The sequence below is a fragment of the Netta rufina genome (assembly GCF_964035555.1).
Source record: "Netta rufina genome assembly, chromosome: 4".
NCBI lineage: Eukaryota > Metazoa > Chordata > Aves > Anseriformes > Anatidae > Netta > Netta rufina.
This window is the reverse complement of record NC_140127.1, coordinates 26,530,166-26,548,672: the sequence shown is the minus strand read 5'-3', so window position 1 is coordinate 26,548,672 and position 18,507 is coordinate 26,530,166. Positions and strand designations below refer to the sequence as shown.

At 34.6% G+C, this 18,507-nt stretch overlaps 1 protein-coding gene across 4 annotated transcripts in view; it reads right to left on the bottom strand.

Annotated features, from left to right (window-relative positions):
* Window positions 1-559: 559 nt before the first annotated feature.
* NEK1 (NIMA related kinase 1) overlaps window positions 560-18,507 on the bottom strand; it is a 42,177-nt gene continuing 24,229 nt past the window's right edge. For all 4 annotated transcript variants that reach the window (XM_084285811.1, XM_084285808.1, XM_084285810.1 and 1 more), the window contains 15 exons: window positions 18,088-18,165; window positions 16,901-16,996; window positions 16,162-16,335; window positions 15,285-15,350; window positions 14,963-15,197; window positions 13,723-13,875; window positions 12,434-12,625; window positions 11,775-11,889; window positions 11,480-11,562; window positions 10,313-10,530; window positions 7,670-7,824; window positions 6,286-6,497; window positions 3,712-3,845; window positions 3,299-3,431; window positions 560-1,804 (listed from right to left, as the gene is read on the bottom strand). In XM_084285811.1, the coding sequence (XP_084141937.1) occupies window positions 1,791-1,804; window positions 3,299-3,431; window positions 3,712-3,845; window positions 6,286-6,497; window positions 7,670-7,824; window positions 10,313-10,530; window positions 11,480-11,562; window positions 11,775-11,889; window positions 12,434-12,625; window positions 13,723-13,875; window positions 14,963-15,197; window positions 15,285-15,350; window positions 16,162-16,335; window positions 16,901-16,996; window positions 18,088-18,165 (2,058 nt within the window). In that variant the 3' untranslated portion in view covers window positions 560-1,790. The remainder of the gene's footprint in view (window positions 1,805-3,298; window positions 3,432-3,711; window positions 3,846-6,285; window positions 6,498-7,669; window positions 7,825-10,312; window positions 10,531-11,479; window positions 11,563-11,774; window positions 11,890-12,433; window positions 12,626-13,722; window positions 13,876-14,962; window positions 15,198-15,284; window positions 15,351-16,161; window positions 16,336-16,900; window positions 16,997-18,087; window positions 18,166-18,507) is intronic.

The following is an 18,507-nucleotide window of genomic DNA, read 5'->3' as shown; positions in this document are numbered from 1 at the left end:
TACCACACTTCTAAAAGGCTAATCTCTATTCTTTGAAATTTAAGGGGTTTGGTCTTCCCTCCCCCAAAAGGTGAAGCAAAACAGAAAAAGGAAAATAATGCATTCTTTATAAAATCTAAAGAGTGTATTTGCTAAATGTCACTATAATAAGTGGCTCCTGAGGATTATTGCACTCTGGATAATCTATTCAAAGACAAATGAAAAAAGGGGGGTGGAAAAAAGGGAAGGAAAAAGAAGACAAACAATATAGGACAGAACCAGCACTGTTTCCAGCAATGATCATGTTTCTCATCAGACAAAGCAACAGCTGCTTATATATATATATATAAAAAAACCCCTATACGTTAAAGGTAATTAAGTATTTTCAAAGTTCTTATTGTAGGTTCCCATGATACAGCTGAAATAGAATAATCTTGTCTACATTCAAGAATTGGACACGTTTAAAAAAAAAAAAAACAACAAATTTTTTCAGTGGGCAAAACTTTAATAATCATAACACCATAAAACAATTATACAAAAAACATGTACATATTTTAACAGTTCTAAATAATGTATATACTTGATTGCTCTTTGTGGAAAAGTTGACAGTTTTAGATTGTGACTGGTGTATTTTACAGCAGCTGAAAAAAATATAATTTTTTTTCTTCAATAGGGCAGTTGGAAGTTTGACAGTTCATCTGATTTGTAACAGGCGACTTGTTGTATGGATAAGCCAATGAAGCTTTTCCACAAATAATTTGAAAACAACAACACAGCTAGTGTTGGCCCTGTACAGTACTGCGTTGACAGGAGAAACAAGAAATGTGGGTCGGAATTATTTTCATTTTCATAATTTCAGGGGTGGTAGACATCGAGCTATGAAACGTGAGCCAAAAGATGACAAGTATTACATAGCATTTGTGCCTGTAATATTTTGTACCACCACCCCTGGCTGAAGGGGCCATGAAAGTAAGAGTGACAGTAAGAATTTAAAAACAAACAAGAGAAAAACCACCCCTTTCAACACTGTGCTATGTTATCATTGACCTGATTGCAAAATTTAATGAACTAAATAGCTGGGGTTTTGAGGAAGAAGAAAAATACCAGAAAAGTCTTCTAGCTCCAAATTATTTTTACAGTCTCAAAAAAATAAAAAAATCCAAGCACTTCAGTGGCTGAAATACCAGTCTGCCTTGATTTAGAAACACCATTAAGATATTTCAGATGACACTGGTTAAAAAGTGACAGATGCCTTCAAAATACATTTTATTAAGATAAAAGCAAAGTACTCAAATTAGACCGGTAGATTAAGATGTTACTAAAATACAACCACAAGGGTCAATAAAAATGAATGATTTCTTTACGTATGTGTAAAGAAGGGCTACTTTAACTACGTAAGTTAACAGCTAGACCTGGTACTTCCAGAACCCAGTAATTCTTCCAATTGTTTAACCCTACCAGCCAACTGTTGATATGGCAAAAACTCTGGTTTACATTCTAAGTCTCAGTTTTGTATCAGAACATCTACATTTATTCAGCTCCTTATTTCTTTTTGAATTTGTGAGATTATAGTGTAATGGTTTTTAAATTCTGAGCAATGAACACATATGCAAGTACACACAAGAGAAGTGTATGAATATCTCAGTTTAAAAGGCATGTTTTTCCTCTGTTCCATACAGTCACCATTCTTTTTTTTCAGTTCTTCTTTCTCCTGCCCCATGTTACATTTTCTGCTACTGTTTGTTATTCCACTGTGCAGACTTCAAAACACTGATATGTAAGACAGCACTAAGGGAATTCCTGAGTCAGGTTTATTCATCATTATCTGCAAAAATCACAAGACAGGGAAAAGACAGGGTAAAAAGGACACAGAAGAGAAAAACAGAAAAAAAAAAACAAACATACACACAACCTGGAGTTACAAAACAAATTAGAAAAAAAAATGTGTAAAAGAACTTGAAGAGTATAAAACTTCTGAGATAGAAGCTCCCGAACGTGCTTCTGTCACTTGTCCTCTATTCACCTTTATTAGCGTAGCTATTTTCTTTAAATAACTGAAGTGTAGAATTACTTTTTCTTTACATTTTCATATGCTATTACAGATTTGTAAAATACAGAATTAGAACCAAAGCTCTTAAAAATAACTGCTTATTAATCAACATTTCACAAGATGAAAGTCAGCTCATTTTAATAGGATTCACTCAGACCACAGCTTACAATTTATATGCCAACATTTTCAGAAAATTGTCACTTAAGCCTTTTAGTACTACCTTTAAAATATCCTTAAAGGGCAAAATGCCAAGGAAAAGAAATTGGTAACACTCTAGTTACTGTTTTCTTCCTGTTCTCTATTGCCAGTCCTCTGGATGGTTGATTAAAAAAAACTTACTACAATTTATCTTTACAGTGAAATAAGAAATTGTGTCTGAAAAATATATTTTCCAGACCATTTTCTGTCATTCTTCTATAATGCAGGATTAAAACAACATGGTACTGGTTATTCTGGCTGAACAGTTCTGTATCAGTAGCAAAGAAAAGCTGGGAATATATAAACAGTAATTTATTCTAGAAATATATGTGGTTTTAATGATTGTGTTTTTAAAATTAGTTTTTAAGACTTTTTTTCCCTAAGCTTTTCTATATAAAAACCTAAGGAAGCTATAATTATTTGACCCTTTATTTACTTGATATTGCAACATACTTGTAAGAGAAATTAAAAGATGCAATCTGTTCTAACCTAGGGAGGCTCCTAGCAAAGATAAATTCTCTTCATGCATTACTGAGCCACTTGAAAACTAAGATGGATCATATCTCCACACCAATTTCTTCTGGAAAATTACAATTATAGAATAAAGAATCACGTGAAGTTTTCTTTTCTGAAAATTATTGATCCTGGTTCAACACTGAAACTCATTAAAAGTAGCTTTGGAAAGAAAAATATTTTAGCTAAGAACTTTAGCTAATTCCTAAACAAAATCATTTTTAATTCTGAAAATTTTATTCTAGACTTGCATCTTCCCAACCTGCTTAACTGTTCTACAGAAATTAAATAATTATACTCTCACAAGCCATCTATTAGTGCAGTTTACTGTACATTAACATAATGTTAAATCAGAGTAGTCAGCACGCTTGATCAAAGTTTGCATTGCATTTTGTTGCAGAAATAAAATGTGTTTTGTGGATATTTATTTTTTTGAAATCAACTCAGCTGATCAGTGTAACAAAGCAGGTACATGTTTTAAAAGTATATTATAACCTTTGTACATAACCAAGAACAAACATAAGACAACCCATAGTGGCCAGGATACAGTGAGATTACCTTCCTGGTAGGCTCCATCTGCCATGACTAGGTGAAGTATTTTGGCATACAGGTGTTTGTGTTCATTTCCCAAAATAGTTTTAACTATGGTCGAACACGTATCAATATTTTCATCTTCATCTTCATGTATAGCCTGGGAGAAAGGACAATCCATAGGGCCAAGCTTAAAATGGGTTTACAATTAAATAATTCAAACTTATTAAATGCAGTCTACTGTTAAATCCAAAGCTTTCCTCTTTAATCCACAAGCATGGAATTTTCTATGTTAATATTTTAGTACGTTGAAACAGAATAAAAGACTAAAAGAAATAAGCATTAATTTTAGTCACACAGTGCAATTAGTTACTGGCACAGCTCTAGATATATTTATCTTGTTTCCTAAACCATTTTCCACTTCAGCTTATTCCACAAACCTTTATTTTATCATAAACTTCAATGAATTTCTCCAAGCCTATTTCCTGCTCCAGGTTATATCTCAGTTCTTCCAAATGGCTGAATACACTATCACATTCTTCACATTCACTGGCAATTTCTCCATCACTGTTATCTGTAAAGAAAGAAAAAAAGAAAGGCAGTTAAAAAGACCACCAACACCAGTAAATTCAATTTTCCTTCAGTCTTCATGTTGTTGTCTAACTTTGACATCCACACAACCACTAAATCTAATAAAGCTGCTAAGCTCAGGAGCACTAAATGACGGAGGGCAGATGTTCTGAAAAAACTGTAATGAAATTGGGACAGTTCATGTCTTGACAGCCAATAAATACTGAATCCCAAGTGGGAAGCATCTAGCCAGCTCCTCTAAAACTCCACTGGTGGTGTCCTGGTTTTGACTGGGATAGAGTTAATTTTGTTCGTTGTAGCTGGTATGGTGCGTGGAGCTTTTGCTTTACATAGCAAAATGTCTTGTATCTCAAGCCATGGGTTCTTGCACTTTTACCTTTCCAATTCTCACCCCCGTCCTCCGCACGGGAGGGGTAGTGAGTGAGCAGCTCTGTGGTGCTAAGCTGCCTACTGGGGTTAAACCACAACAGGTGGTTAGTCATAAGGGTATTCATACTGAATGAAACAAGGTAGTGGCCTCAAAGCAGGTTTTTATTTACCACAGCAATGTTGAAATTCCATATAACCATTCCATATAACCATTTTTGGGGTGGAACTGATGTAGGTATGGTTCAGTGGCTGTCCTGTCCCACTCTAGGAGCTCCTTAAGAAAGCAGATGTCTTCTACCAGAAAATACGGGTGTGTGTATTAAGAATCAGTTATTTAATTTCTGTACTGACGTGCATCTCGTTCAATGAAGCAAGTCTAGAAAGCACAGCATTAATTTAGCTACGAAGTTCTTTCTTCATTTGTCTATGAATGAGCGCATCTCTTTTGTGTAGCAAATTCAGTATGCCAATTTGTGCAGTAAGATGTGAGAGAAAAATCAAGATGATTTTGTGTACACATTACAGAAAGAAAGTAATGCTTGCAAATAGGTTTATAGGAGTCAAATACCAGGTAAGTTTAAGAAAATGAGATCTACTTAAAGACACATAGTAGAATTCTTATATAGAATCCTATTAGCAAATATGTTATAAAATGCAAATTGCTTTTGCCCAAGAAAAATATGTCCTCAATAAACACTTAAATTATGACAGAATATATCTACATAGGAGTAAAAAGTCAACTTTTTAGATATTGGAGCTTACATTATCAAATCTTTACTAAAAATAACAAACCCAACAAACAAACTAGTAACACAGTATTACCTGGCAGGTCACAGACTTCTTAGCTCAGTTAAAGCTACCACTTTAAATTCCTGATTGTGACTAGAGAAAACGATAATCCTGACCAAATTGTATCCCTAATTCAAGTATGAATAATCGCATCAATAACAAATTATTATTGAAACCAAAAGGAAAATTTGTGTGTGAGTTCAAAACCTATTAACTGATTTCTAATACTGTATTTAACTTAAGGATCTTGACCAGATTTGATTTCAAGTTCTGTCCGGTCCCTTGAAGTTCTGAAGTTCTTTCCCCCTCAATAAAGCCACCTGCAATTCTTGTGAAATATCATGAACCTAGAATTTGGGACACTGACACCAAATACCGTTAATAACACCTGTGACAACAACCACCAACACAAAACAGATGGCATTGTATTTTACCACTGTATAATATCAACATTCTCAAAAATGAAGGAAAATGGTATTAACTAAATTCATTTTATTTTGAAGTACTTCCTAAAATGTATTATATAGATAATACCTTACAGGAATATTCATAGATTTTCTGTCTGAATGTTGTTGTTAATAAACCAAAATGACACAAGCTATGGCTTAGATGAATTATTGGCTTTATACCTCTTTTTATACCTGTATTTCTAAATGCACCTTATTTTAAAGCAGTACTAAAATACTTAAACTTCAATCAGAATTTAAAAAACAGAACAGAAATTTCAGCACGCCTTTGTGTATTGCTAATGCAGACCACTACAAGCAGTGATAAGGTTTTCTCTCTTTAGTTTAATTGCATTAATAGCTATTTCAGGCTGAGGACAAGGTTAATAATTTAATGTTCCTTTTGACTCCCTGGTAAATTACTTAATTGTAAACTGGATCCCAGATAATCCAGTCATGTCAGTTGCTCTTTCTTTTTCACTCTTACATTGCAGTCATGAATTATTCAAAAAACAGGATGTGCAGAAAGTCTTTGATCTTCGTTAAAGACAAGTTTTAAGCAAGTAGTGAAAAAATGATTTATGATCAGTGCCTAACAAAGACTCACCATTTAATCTGCAGCATGAACCTTGGTTAGATGTTGACCTTAACATTCAGAAAAATCTATACATTATCTATTGTTTTTTTTTAACTCCTGTATAAAAGCTATTAATTAGAGCTTTATTTCATTATAAGTATAAAAATCCAAAAAACGTCTTCTGTGTTTGTCTTGTTAATATCAATAAATAGCTTATAAAGCAGGTATTACAGAAATTATACCTGACTGCCATTCTTCATTAAGTGCACTTTCGCTGCTGGGGTTATTTTCATCTCCTTCATCCAGCTCTGTACCATTTGTTATGCATTGGATGACATTGGCCTTTAAAGTAGACTCTTCCTCTTCACTTAATTCCTCACTAGGCTGCTCCCTAAGTAATTGCTCCATTGAGGCCCGGAGTTCCTGCAGATCTGTATCTGCCTCCCCAGACATGCTAGAAGAAAGTGACAAAGATTACATCAGTAATACTTTACCACACAAACTCTGTAGCAAGAGTTTTCTTCTGTTAAGCCAACAAACTGGAAAGCCAGCGTAGAAAAAAAAAGACAAGCATTTGCATATACAAGGCTAATTCTTTTCCTATGGGCAGTAGCCTAATGAAGGAAATCAGCACTTCCTGTAGGTCTTTATGTCCTCAGTCCAACAGAGTAGCAAAGGAGTAGCACAGGAATGTAAATGAGGATTATATGGTCAAAACAGAAGTAATTTTTGTAGTAATGCTGCTGATACATAGGTACAAGTTATATATCATAACCCCTAGCCTTAAGAAGTTTCAAGTATCCAGTTCTAAAACAGCATGAAACTGATTGTAACTGTTAATCCCTTGAACAGAAGTAGCCAAATATTCTCCTAAGTGTTACACTTAAAAGCACAACTGAAAAAGCAACCAGGCATGGTTCTGATATAAGGACACATAAGCTTAATTTGTAGCAACAGGAAAGATAATGGTATTGTCTTGTTTAAATCACATTGAACAAATGAAGAAAAATTAGGATGAGGAAACAAAGGACAAATAACAGCTTGGTTTCAGAGTACCTGGATGTGAACCAATATTTACACACTATAAGGAAATGCTGCAAAGAAATGAGAACTAGAACAGAGATTAAGATGTCTGGAGCAAAAATATATCTATACCTCATCAGAAAAGATAGAACAGATTTTAATCTCTGCAAACTATCCAAGCATCAAGTAGTAGTCAAGACCCTAGGGGCAGATTTTGAGGCCTCTGGAAGAATTTGGGGGAATTTAAGGACATCCTAATACAACAGCAAGAAAAAGAGATATGCAGATTCCCAGAACATAAAAATAAAAGATAGATTAAAGAAATTATGATTTCTATAAGAGCGGTAGCCGTCAGCTTTGATCATTTTCAGGGGAATGCAAGAAGAAGCAGGAAAAACAAGAATTAACAGGACAAACCATTAGCCTCACAGTTCTCTGAACAAAACTGAGAGCGAATGGTGATTCAAAACAAACTTGCAATACAGGATTTTTAAGATTTGGCTTAAAATTCCATTCTGGTGTATAGTGTATAATAATGTCTAACCAAAAATATCCTTGATATAAGGTGCTTCTTGAAATACTTGATAATCACATTACACTCACTTATCCTCAGAATCAGAGGGTCCTTCTTTGGCTTGTTCATCTTCTGTATCATCTATTTCGAGATTATGTTGATGCTGTACATCTGCTACACTGGGAACATCAACTAACGTTCTGTACAGTTTGTAAAGATCTGGAAGCGAACACGTTCTCAACATCTGCAAAGGTAAAAGAAAGCATCATGTTTAGTTACCATAAAACGAACAAACAAAAAAAAACAGTCTGAGGTTACAAGTTGCTTTAAAATCTGAAATGAAAAAGGATGAGAAATCAGAGTCTATTTAAAAATAAAGATGTGTCCAGCACAGATGCTTGTACCCATTGAAAGCTTGACATCTTGAATTTTGCCTGTCAGCTAAATGGAAATTATTCCAGCTACCTTTACCCGTTACAGTGACTGAAATGTTTAAGGAACATAAACTGACATATAGATTCTGTTTTTCTGCAAATTTATTCATTATCTTGAAGATTGTTTAAAGAAAAGGAACGTGGTAGTAAATAATATATATGCAATTAGCATATTTAAGTTGTAAGCGACCACTTAAAACACTGCTTAGAATCATTGTGAGTAGCTGACAAAAGGAGTATTTTTTAAAAATACAGTTAGTATTTCTCAAGGTTGGTCACTGAAAACAGACAGTTTTCTTTGTGGCATATTTCAAGGCAGTTCCATAGTATTAAGAAGCAAGTTTAAAACACTAATTTGTTGCAGGGGAAATATGTTCAAAGCAACATTGAAACAAAGGCACCTTGTTTGCTCATTGATCTACCCATCTCTATTAAGAAGTCTAAGAACCCCAAAAGAATACTAAATATTCACCACTGTAATAAAAAGAACCTAGATCTAATCTGCACTAAGAAGTTTTGCCAATAAGCTTTACCTTCCTTCACTATAGCTCTGAATACATCCATGTTCAGTATTTGCTGCTAGTAAAAAGCTCTAAATTACTTCCTCAGCACTGTTCTCTGCTGCAATTTATACCTACTCAGAGTAGTAATACAGATGATCTAAGATCAAACCTCTGTCAGCACATGCCAGAATATTATTGACATCACAAGAGTTACCACTCTTTTTGACCACAGCTGCCAAAGGGAAGGAACAATTAGAAGACTGAATTTGCCCAATCATTTGAAAGCTTCCAGGTATTTTCAAAATGCCTCTTTTCCTATTAACCTACCCTGTTAGAGTTAGAGTTAGTGTCCTAGCTGTAGGCGGGTCTGCAAGCTATCTGCCCTGCACCCTGCTAAAGGTTTTATTAGCATTTGAGGATGACCTGCAGCAGGTTGGGGAATTCCTAAAAGTTACATTTACAGTCATCGCAAAGAAGTTCTGAACTTCCTCTTGTTGCAGTCAAATGAGAAAAGGGAATTTATTACTCTATGTTGTTTTAGGCAAATCTACTGCAGCAATAATAGAAAAACATCTGCTGCTTTTCTCCAAATTCTCTGCTATTATGTAGAGCTCATCTGGTACTGCATTAACAATTCTGACAAACACTTATGGCCAAAACACATGCTAAATATGCAGTAACATGACATCCCAAGATGGGTCATAATGATACACTGAAGAGCTTCATTATAAAGCATATCCACTACCCTCTAAGTTTGATAAGGGTACAAAGACTGTTCGTTCTGCACCTACTGAGAAGTTAACTTTTCTGTATTATCTAACTGCCACATATACTGTTTCATAAACTAGGGATTTTAATGACAGACTAACTCTTGAGGAATCACAGTAAGAGTCATAAACCCATATACGTGAATATATAAATCTGTGAAAACCATCTCTTTGTAGCTTGTCAAGAAACTTTATTTTTCTAAAGATGCAAATACCACTGTCCCTGATACAATTCCCAGCAATTCATCAACAAATAGGTGTTTTTCAATATTCGATTAATCAAGTAGTGGAACTTCTGTTCATGCACTCACAATAATGTGAGTCAAAAGCAGCACTCTTATTTATCTGGCATTCCAACAACTGGAAGATCCTTTACTTTGTATTGTCTGAACACAATGCAGGTGTGGAAATTTCCAGAGAACTGTCACTCATGTTTCTGCAAAAAGCACCTCTTCTATTTTACACTTGGCACTTCGGAACCTTGGCAAGTATTGCACATAGTCCTGGAAGTCTGTTTCATCTAGTAGTTCCACAACAATTTTTAAAATACTTTTAATTCATTTTATAATCACATTCCACCATCCAATGCTCATTTTACAAACTGTGTAACCCTGTTGCCAGAAATGATGAAATGCCTTTGCTGCTCTGTTCAGCACTTAGGTATGTGATGGCAAAGTAGTACTAAGTTTGCAAAATTGCGCAAAGGGGAGAAAGAAGGTATAGGTTAGCAATTTTCCTCAAGAACTGTCTCAGTTGTATTAGAAAAATGGTGGCATTCCTCCATAAACACTTTGGACAAAGAATTCTGAAGACTGAAACCAGAGACTCATAATGCAATGTGAGTCTGGCTCATATAATGAGCACAATGCAGTCATATTGCATGGCAGACGTGATTAGACAAATACAAACATCTGCTTAAACTGTTATGCCATCTGCTCTAGCCTTGTAAAGCCTCAATAAGAAAATCAGAAAAGCAAACATTACTATAGAAATAAAGGTATTCTTTTTTTTTTTTTTTTTTTACTTGCCTTTGGGTTGTTTGCATCAAACAGCCCTGTAGAAAGTCCAATCAACAATGAACTTTTGCCTTTATTTTTTGCTGGTGATATGGAACGTGAACGAGGCACAAAAGGCTCTTCCTGTGAAGACTGAGCTGACAGAACCGGTGAGGCTGTTGGTACAGCTGGGGACTGCATTACCCTCTGGAATAATGGTTCAGGCTGCAGTGAGTCACTGGAACAAGTTTCTGATGTGGTACACAGAAGTCGAATACAAATTTAAATTGATTTAAAACCACAAGCTTTTAAGCAAAAACTAACTAAACTGAGAAAAACTAATTTCTGTTGCATGTTTAAAGGAGAAAATAGATCACACTCTATGAGTATGAAAATCTGTTTAGATTATTTTAGTAAATGCATCATAATGTGACATTCTCCCATTTATCATTGAGAATATACATCCCTCAGCTATTGTCTATTCTATTCTCATGCCTTCTTGTTTATCATTATCCAATCTGTGCCTAAAATTATGGCTTCATCCATTATCATCTGTTGCTTCTTCCCTTACACTAGATTTCTTCAAAATTATCCCAATATAATGTGCTCTGACACTGGAAAAAATGTAGAGTTTTCTTAATGCACCAGTAAATCGATGGAATAGTATAACCAATGATAATTCCAAGTATTGCAGATATATTTTCTATTCTGCTATAAAAATATGTAAATCCCCTGTAATTAGTTTAAGGACCTCTAAGAGCAAGCAATTTTATGCAATAAGGATTAAAAAGTCATTACTAGCACTTGTTTAAAATATCTTTGAAATATCCAAGCTGCATTTCAACATTAGGTATGTCTATAAGCAAAGCAGCACTTTACCAGATTTCGTAACACTTCAAATAGTCATTATAAAAGGTCGTAACATTCAGAAACCTGATATTCACTTGTAACTATCAAAGCATGGGCTATTTCCCTGTGTATACACAATGTAGCTTTGTCGCTACATATTTTCTTTGGAAATGGCAAATATAACACACATAATTCATCTTCCTAATCCATCAGAAATCTATCTTACAGAAGTATGAACCGAAAAGGAAAATGAAAATATAAAGCCTGCTCTTTTAGGGCTAGTGAAGAAGTGAGAAGGGATGGCTCCAGTGCTCTGTACCACCAGTTACAAAACAAGAGATTTTGACTGACCTTCTGGAGCTTCTTTTTGTGGTTGCATCTTGTCAAGCGCTACTTTCTCAGAAGTTGCCTCACTTCTTCTGTCATGTTGTGCCCTATTAAAAAAATACAACACCCAGGGAAAATACCATTTATAATAGTCATTAGTCTACTGACAAGACCCTCACCCACCAAGAGCAGTAAAACTAAGGTGGTAGGCAAGCAATGAAGCTTTAGCTAAGCTTAACATTGTAACCAAAGTATCAAAATCCTCCTCAGTTAAAATTAGTTGTTTGAACTCAAGAGAGGGATCAAAAGAATAACTTACTTATCCTCTTTTTCTTTTACCCACACTTCATTAACAGTAATGGGAAATTCCTTGCTCTGTTGCTTTTTATTTTCTTCTGTTTCTTCCAACATCTCTGCTTCCAGATCATCAGGCTCTAAAATTAATGAAGTCATACACCTCATTAAAAATGAACCCCAAACAAAAAGAAAGGAGAGACTACATGTTTTAAGATTACATTAAAATCCTTGATGTTAAATCTTTCTGCGTTTTGCAGAAACTACTGAAATTTTGTAGCTCCAGAGCTAAAGTTTGGCTCTGATACAAGAAGACTACCTTCAAGCTCCAAGGAACTGTTTTCTAAAAATCTCAGCAACTTTCCTCCATAAGTCTTCAGGGTGCTGATATCATACAGAGGAAAAGATCCCAGCACAACTGGTGTGCAGAAACAAAAAGGAACTGAAGCTCTTTAGAATTCCACTTCTTCAGAGAGTTCTCTAAAAGCATGTAAGTTTTTGGAAGTTAACAAAATATGTCGATGAATCAAATTACTACACAGGCATAGAAAATACCTGGTCCTACCTAAAAGGCGTTATAACAATTTGAGCTTTGTCTATGGGTAGATATACAAGCCTACAGTATACATTCCTCATTGAATTGGAAAACAGATTGTCATTAGAATTGCTAATTAAATGACTTACCATCCAGCATAATAGGTTTGCTCTGCACCTGGGTAGCTCCAGCTCTTTGAGATTCTTCTGGTATAGTCACTTTGTTCTGTGAGATACCAACTGGCACTGAAGACTGAGGTCCAACAGTAGGAAAAGCTTTCTCTTCCTTATCCTGTTTTACAATTAAGGAGTGATGATCTCCTTCAACAACTTCTGCACTATCTAAAACAAAATTAGTCTGTCGTTTAAACAGTGCTTTGACACAATTCAGTAATAAACTACAACGTGACTACAAGGTAAGTTGAGAATCTTGGATTTTAAAACATAATGCCTACACAGTAGAAAAGTTTGCATGCTTTTATTATGAAGAAGGAACAAGGAAAACAGAAATATAAAAAACAGAATTCTCCCCCTCCCATAACAGCAGGTGTACTTGCTACTTTATAATTATTACTTTTATATTTATTGGAATAAATATGAAATTGTACTGTTCTCTGGTATTTTCAAGATTAAGCTAAATTTTAACGAAAGTTTTCAAGGTATACAATGGTTATCACTATGTTATCAATGGTTTTACTGGTTTAAATCATGAGGTAAAAAGGTACAATAGCCTATGGGTTTGGCTAACAGCTGTAAATATTATTAATACATATGTAACAAATGTAACTGAGCCTTAAATTTCTTTAGAGAAGTACCACCATCCATTTCTAATAAAAGAAACTAGTATTTTGTCTTGATGAAGGCAAAAATATACTAAAGCTGTAAAAGCTTTAGTATAGAGCATCTAGCACTTATAAAGCAAAAAGAAAAGAGAAATAGACAAAAAAGAGAATAGACAAAAGGGGCAATAGCAAAAGAACAGGTATGAAAGTTGTTCACCAGAAAGACAAGGAAGATAAAGAAGCAACATAATTTGCATTAAGGACAACAAGTACTTGTCCAGAAGGAAATTCCACTAGTATGCTAAGTCACATGCTGACAAGAAAGCTACGGGAGCTATGCAATTCAATATTCAGTTCACAACATCCCTTTAAAAAAAACTGTTAATATTAACAAGCAAAGTCCAAGACATTTCAACACATCCACCTTAATTTCTTATTACTCGAGTGGGTTTGAAATGTTTTGGTATCTTTTGGTATTGAGCCTGTGCTGACATGCGGAACATTCATAAACATTCAGAACTGAGGCAACACACAAAAGAAAAAAGAAAGAGTAAGGACAGAACGTGCATCAATCACTTCAAAATTATTCTCACTAGACAAACTGGCAAGCTGGCACTTCCTGCCCTTGCAGTGCATATAGTTACCGTCCGTGCTTACCATTTGTTATATCTAGTTCTTCCAGTAATTCAGTTTGCAGCTGCAACTCTGCTTCTCCTAGAATTTTCAGGACTGAATCAGTAGGGCTTTTGCCCCAGACTTTCCTGTGGGGTTCACCAAAATCTAGCTTAATTACTTCCCCCATAGTTTGCCCTGTCAGGACAGAAACAAGAACATGTTAGAAACTTTTGTTCACTCTAAGTATGATCAAATACTTTACTTATATTATAGTAGTTATACTATAAATGTACTATAATTGTTTATACTTTCTATAGACAAAGAACCTCCACAAAGCTAAAAACAACCACGCCAGACTTATGCCACCTCTCCCCAAGTCATAGAGCCTAAAGACTGTGGTCAAAAATCTAGAGTTCCTCTTCTGACAATTCATCTTAGGAACAGAAGTTATTAAATGACAATTGACATCTTCAACTTAAGAACAAAAGCAGGAGGTCTTTTCAGCAATTCAGGTACTCTAGAAGAAAATATGGCTGAGATTTTTTTAAAACTGGCATGATAAAAAAGTTCACCTCTACTTCTACAAACTTGCTCATATGTAAGAGAAACTAGAAAGCCTTCTCCTGCTCTATTTTGACATTTGTTTCTGTTATTTCTCCTTGAGGAGAACAGAGAATACAAAGTGGCAACAAAGAAGTAGAACAAAAGAATGAAGTTTCCTGATCTTCAAACATCCTAACCATGTAAAAGTACTGTGCTATGAAGCAAGTCTTTCAGTGATCATTTATTTCTATGTTGTGAAACAGCCTTGGTAAGACACACTGAAACTAAGAAAAAGGTCTTCCACCTGAAATATCAGAGAAAGCAGATAGGAAATCTGAAAGACAGGCTTGATTAAAAGAATAACCCTCAGTTTTTATTGTTCTACTGAAAACATAAAAGGATTTGTAAATAGAATAAGAAACTTGCATATGTTTTAAAAGTTTTTATCCTTTAGATTAACACCTATTTAAAAGACATTTACAAAGACAACTTGAAGAAAGAAATGCACAGCGTGCATTTCATTAACTATTTTTTGAAATTACAGGTTTTTTTATATCATCGGCAGGTCATTTAACTACTAAGCCTGTGCCTTATTCCTTACACAAGGCAATACATAACCACCTGTTTTAGAAGCAAATGACACACGACACACAAGCAGCAACAAAAAAAAAAGAGTACTTGCTTTATAAAAGCAGATACTACTGATTTACTAATGTCATGGTGGTAATTGAGTGCTTACGGTCTGTTCCAGAAAGAGAGTCTTCCAATGATAACTGTGCTAGAGGAACTACCAATTCAGATGCCTTCGATTCCCATTTTTTGCGATCTCCTACAAGTGGATGGACATCTTCTTGCTGTTCCTTACCATCCTCGGACCCATCTGATTCAGATAAATTTTTATTTTCTTTTGTTCCTTTGTCATCTTCTTGAGCTTTAAGATTTTGATTCAATCTTTTCAGTATTTGCCGTTTATTCTGAAATAAGGACCAATATGTATCACTTAAACAGTACCTTCCTTAAAAAGGAGAAAACTAAATTAAACTGAACACAATTGGACATACTTGCACTGCAAGATCTGGCTTTTTTGTGTCCTCTTCAGCTTCCTGGATAGCAGTTACATTCTCATCCTTTAAAGAAAGAAGCATGAAATACAGTGTAGAAGAATATGTCAGAAAAAATAACCTCAAGAATATTAATAGAAATAATAGCAAAAAGTCACCTCTAACACCCTTTCATTGACAACTGTAGATAGATTAAGACAGAATGGACAATACTTCAGTTTTTGTGGGGTTTCACAAAGACTGAATTTCAAGGACAGTGTCTGTGTGACCTATTTGCTATCTGAAATGGGTGAGCAAATGAACCAGTCTCAGTTTAAGCAGGCAAGGGAAATCCATAGCACAAAACAGGCAGAGATGAAGCTAGATGTGACATGTGCAGCAAAATGCCAACCACTTCCAGTGCTAGAAATGAGTAATTCTGTAAGAGAACAGAAAAGTGGCAAGGACGGAGTCTAAGAGGACCTGTAAAGAACAGCAGAAGTGAGAAGAAAACTTCAGCAACTACAGTGTATATAATATCAAGTCAGTAAAGAATAAGAAAACATTATCTCCTTAGTATCCAAAAACAAAGAAAACCTGCCCAAATCAAGTTGACTGACAATAGGCAGATGCACAACTACAGATTAAAAAAAAGGCAAATATTGCATTACACAGAGCATTTTTCAGAGAAACATTCTGCATTGTTCTTGATCAGTCTCAATTACAGGACTAAAGCAATTTGAACTATTGTGTAAGACCTATCAGCAACTAGTATCCTTAAGCATTTTTGTTTACCTTACATGCAAATTCTTCTAAAAATTATTTTCCAAATCAGTATATCTATTTATGATTTTTTAATTTTAAGTAAAAAAAGGTAACTTTTAGCAGAAGTACCTACCACACCCACTTCCTTCAAAGCAGAAGTCATGGAAATGACTGGTGTACTGGGCTTAATTGGAAGCTGTTGCTTAGGAAGAGATGCTCCAGGCTCCTGTATTCCATGCACAGGACTGTGTCCTGTAGCTCCCACATGAAAAGGCACGTTCGGACTCTTTACTCCTTTTGCTATCAGCTGTATAATACAGATTCAATTAAAAAAAAAATAAAAATAAAGCAATAAATCAAAGACTGCACATAAAATACAGTATGATCAAATATGCTCAGGTAAATCTTAGAAAAGGATAATAATGTTACACATCTTCATATTAAGCTGTCAATGACAGATATTAACTATTTCCAATTTATCAGCTTCACAACGTCCCACTTTTTTATTTTTATTTTATTTTTTTTAGCAGAGAGACATCACTAGTGGGACTTGTCACTCCACAGCACATGTAAGCAAAAGAAGATTATGTACAATTTGGTAAGTTGCAGACCAATAATAAAATACTTAAGGTAATCCTAATGATTCTTAGGTTTGCTGTTCTTAAGTTCTTGAACCAAATTTTTATTCAAGTATACTTAAGATTAGGTTTTTAATGAGGGAATTCTGACCAGCAGATGCTCTCTCCAGTTTCAGAAGACATATTATCTAAGCTTGAGAATCACAGTGTAAGCTTTTACAATCACAGTGTAAAGATTTTCGTCATACAAATACACAGTACTACATACGTTGACCATATAATAGGTTTTCTTACATGTTCTTCCCAAGCTCTTTTCTCTCTTTCATATGCTTCCTTTCTTTTTTGCTCTAACTGTTCTTTTAGAACTGCAGCTCGAGCATTTGCTTGGGCCTATAATAAAGAAACAAGCAAAAAAAAAAGGACCAGCTTGAACCATAAAAAACATCAATACACCATTCTGTGAAACATCTTAAAAAGAAACATTATTGGACCACCTCATCTCACTTTCTCTCACTTACTGCTTTATAGACTGCGAAGGGAGATTTCCACTGATACTCAAAATCACCACACAAGTACAATAACTGTTCTCCAATATTTAAAATGGTAACAACTCCTCAAAATATACTTACAATTCTTGATTGGCATGATTAATTTTTTAGTGTACATATTAACTGTGGTAGAAGTAATTTAAAATTAGATTATTTTCTTAAAAAAAAAAATGAAGCAAAATTCATTAATCATAAACTATTAAATATTCAGCTTAAATTTTCTACATTTGTTCAACAAACACAAAAAGCTTCCATTGCTGTTTCACCCCTAGTTTTAAGGTTAGGCATAAGGTCTGCTTGTTTTTACATTGCTCTTTGAGGATGAAAGGAAAAAATGAACAGATAGAGTATGTACACCTGTATACTTGGTATAAATATAGTATAGTAGATAGAGTTATTAGAAGAATACAAAGAATAAAGCTCTAATAAAAAAAACGGATTCCTATGAATTACAACTGATTTGGAACTCTGAACTAAATGCAAGTTATCACAGGGTTATATAATAACCCACCTTACAGTCTACATGTGGCCTCTGTCGGCACAGGTGAGGAGTTTTGGCTTCCTTTATTCTTTTCACTAGAAGTTGTTATTTATAAGGTACATTTACCTTCCCACTTCTGTATCAAAATGCTATCTTAGTTATACCAAATTGCCTTAAGGACTAAAGCTAATCTAGAGAAAAACCTTAAAAGGCATGGATGGGAGAATCTTTGCCTGCTATGCTACATTACAACATATTTTGAAATTGCTGAGATAAATCAGTTGAACAAAGTTGTTACCTCAATACAGTATGTATGACTTACCAGAGACAAAAATCTCTATTAGTGGATGCATTAACAAACTATTAATAGCAAAATGAAATGCAAAGAACTTCATGAGATAAGAAGCAAATTTTAAAACAAGGAGTTTCATTTCCTCCCTTTTCACAATTACCTTCTGTGCTTCTATCTTTTTGCGTTTCAGTTCTGCTTCCTCGCTTGATTCTTGCCCATCAGAACTGCCAGCTTCATTCTGAAAAGCACAAGTCCTCAAAGAATTATCATCAATGCATGTACTTAAGAGCTGAATGATAAAAGTGACTACTGGGATCACTTAGACTGTCTGACTAACACAAGCCATAATTTTACTATGTAACTCCTCACTTGAATATAGTACCTACTCGGATGAAACTTCATTTTTGAGACTAGTGATTATTACTATTTTTTTTTTATTATATTCATACATATTCTGTGTGAACATTGTCAAAAAGTCAATTCTAGAGAAGTTCCTATAGCTACAATACGTTGTCATGGCTTTGGCTGGGATAGAGTTAGTTTTCTTCATAGAGGCTCACGCAATGCTGTGTTTTGGGTT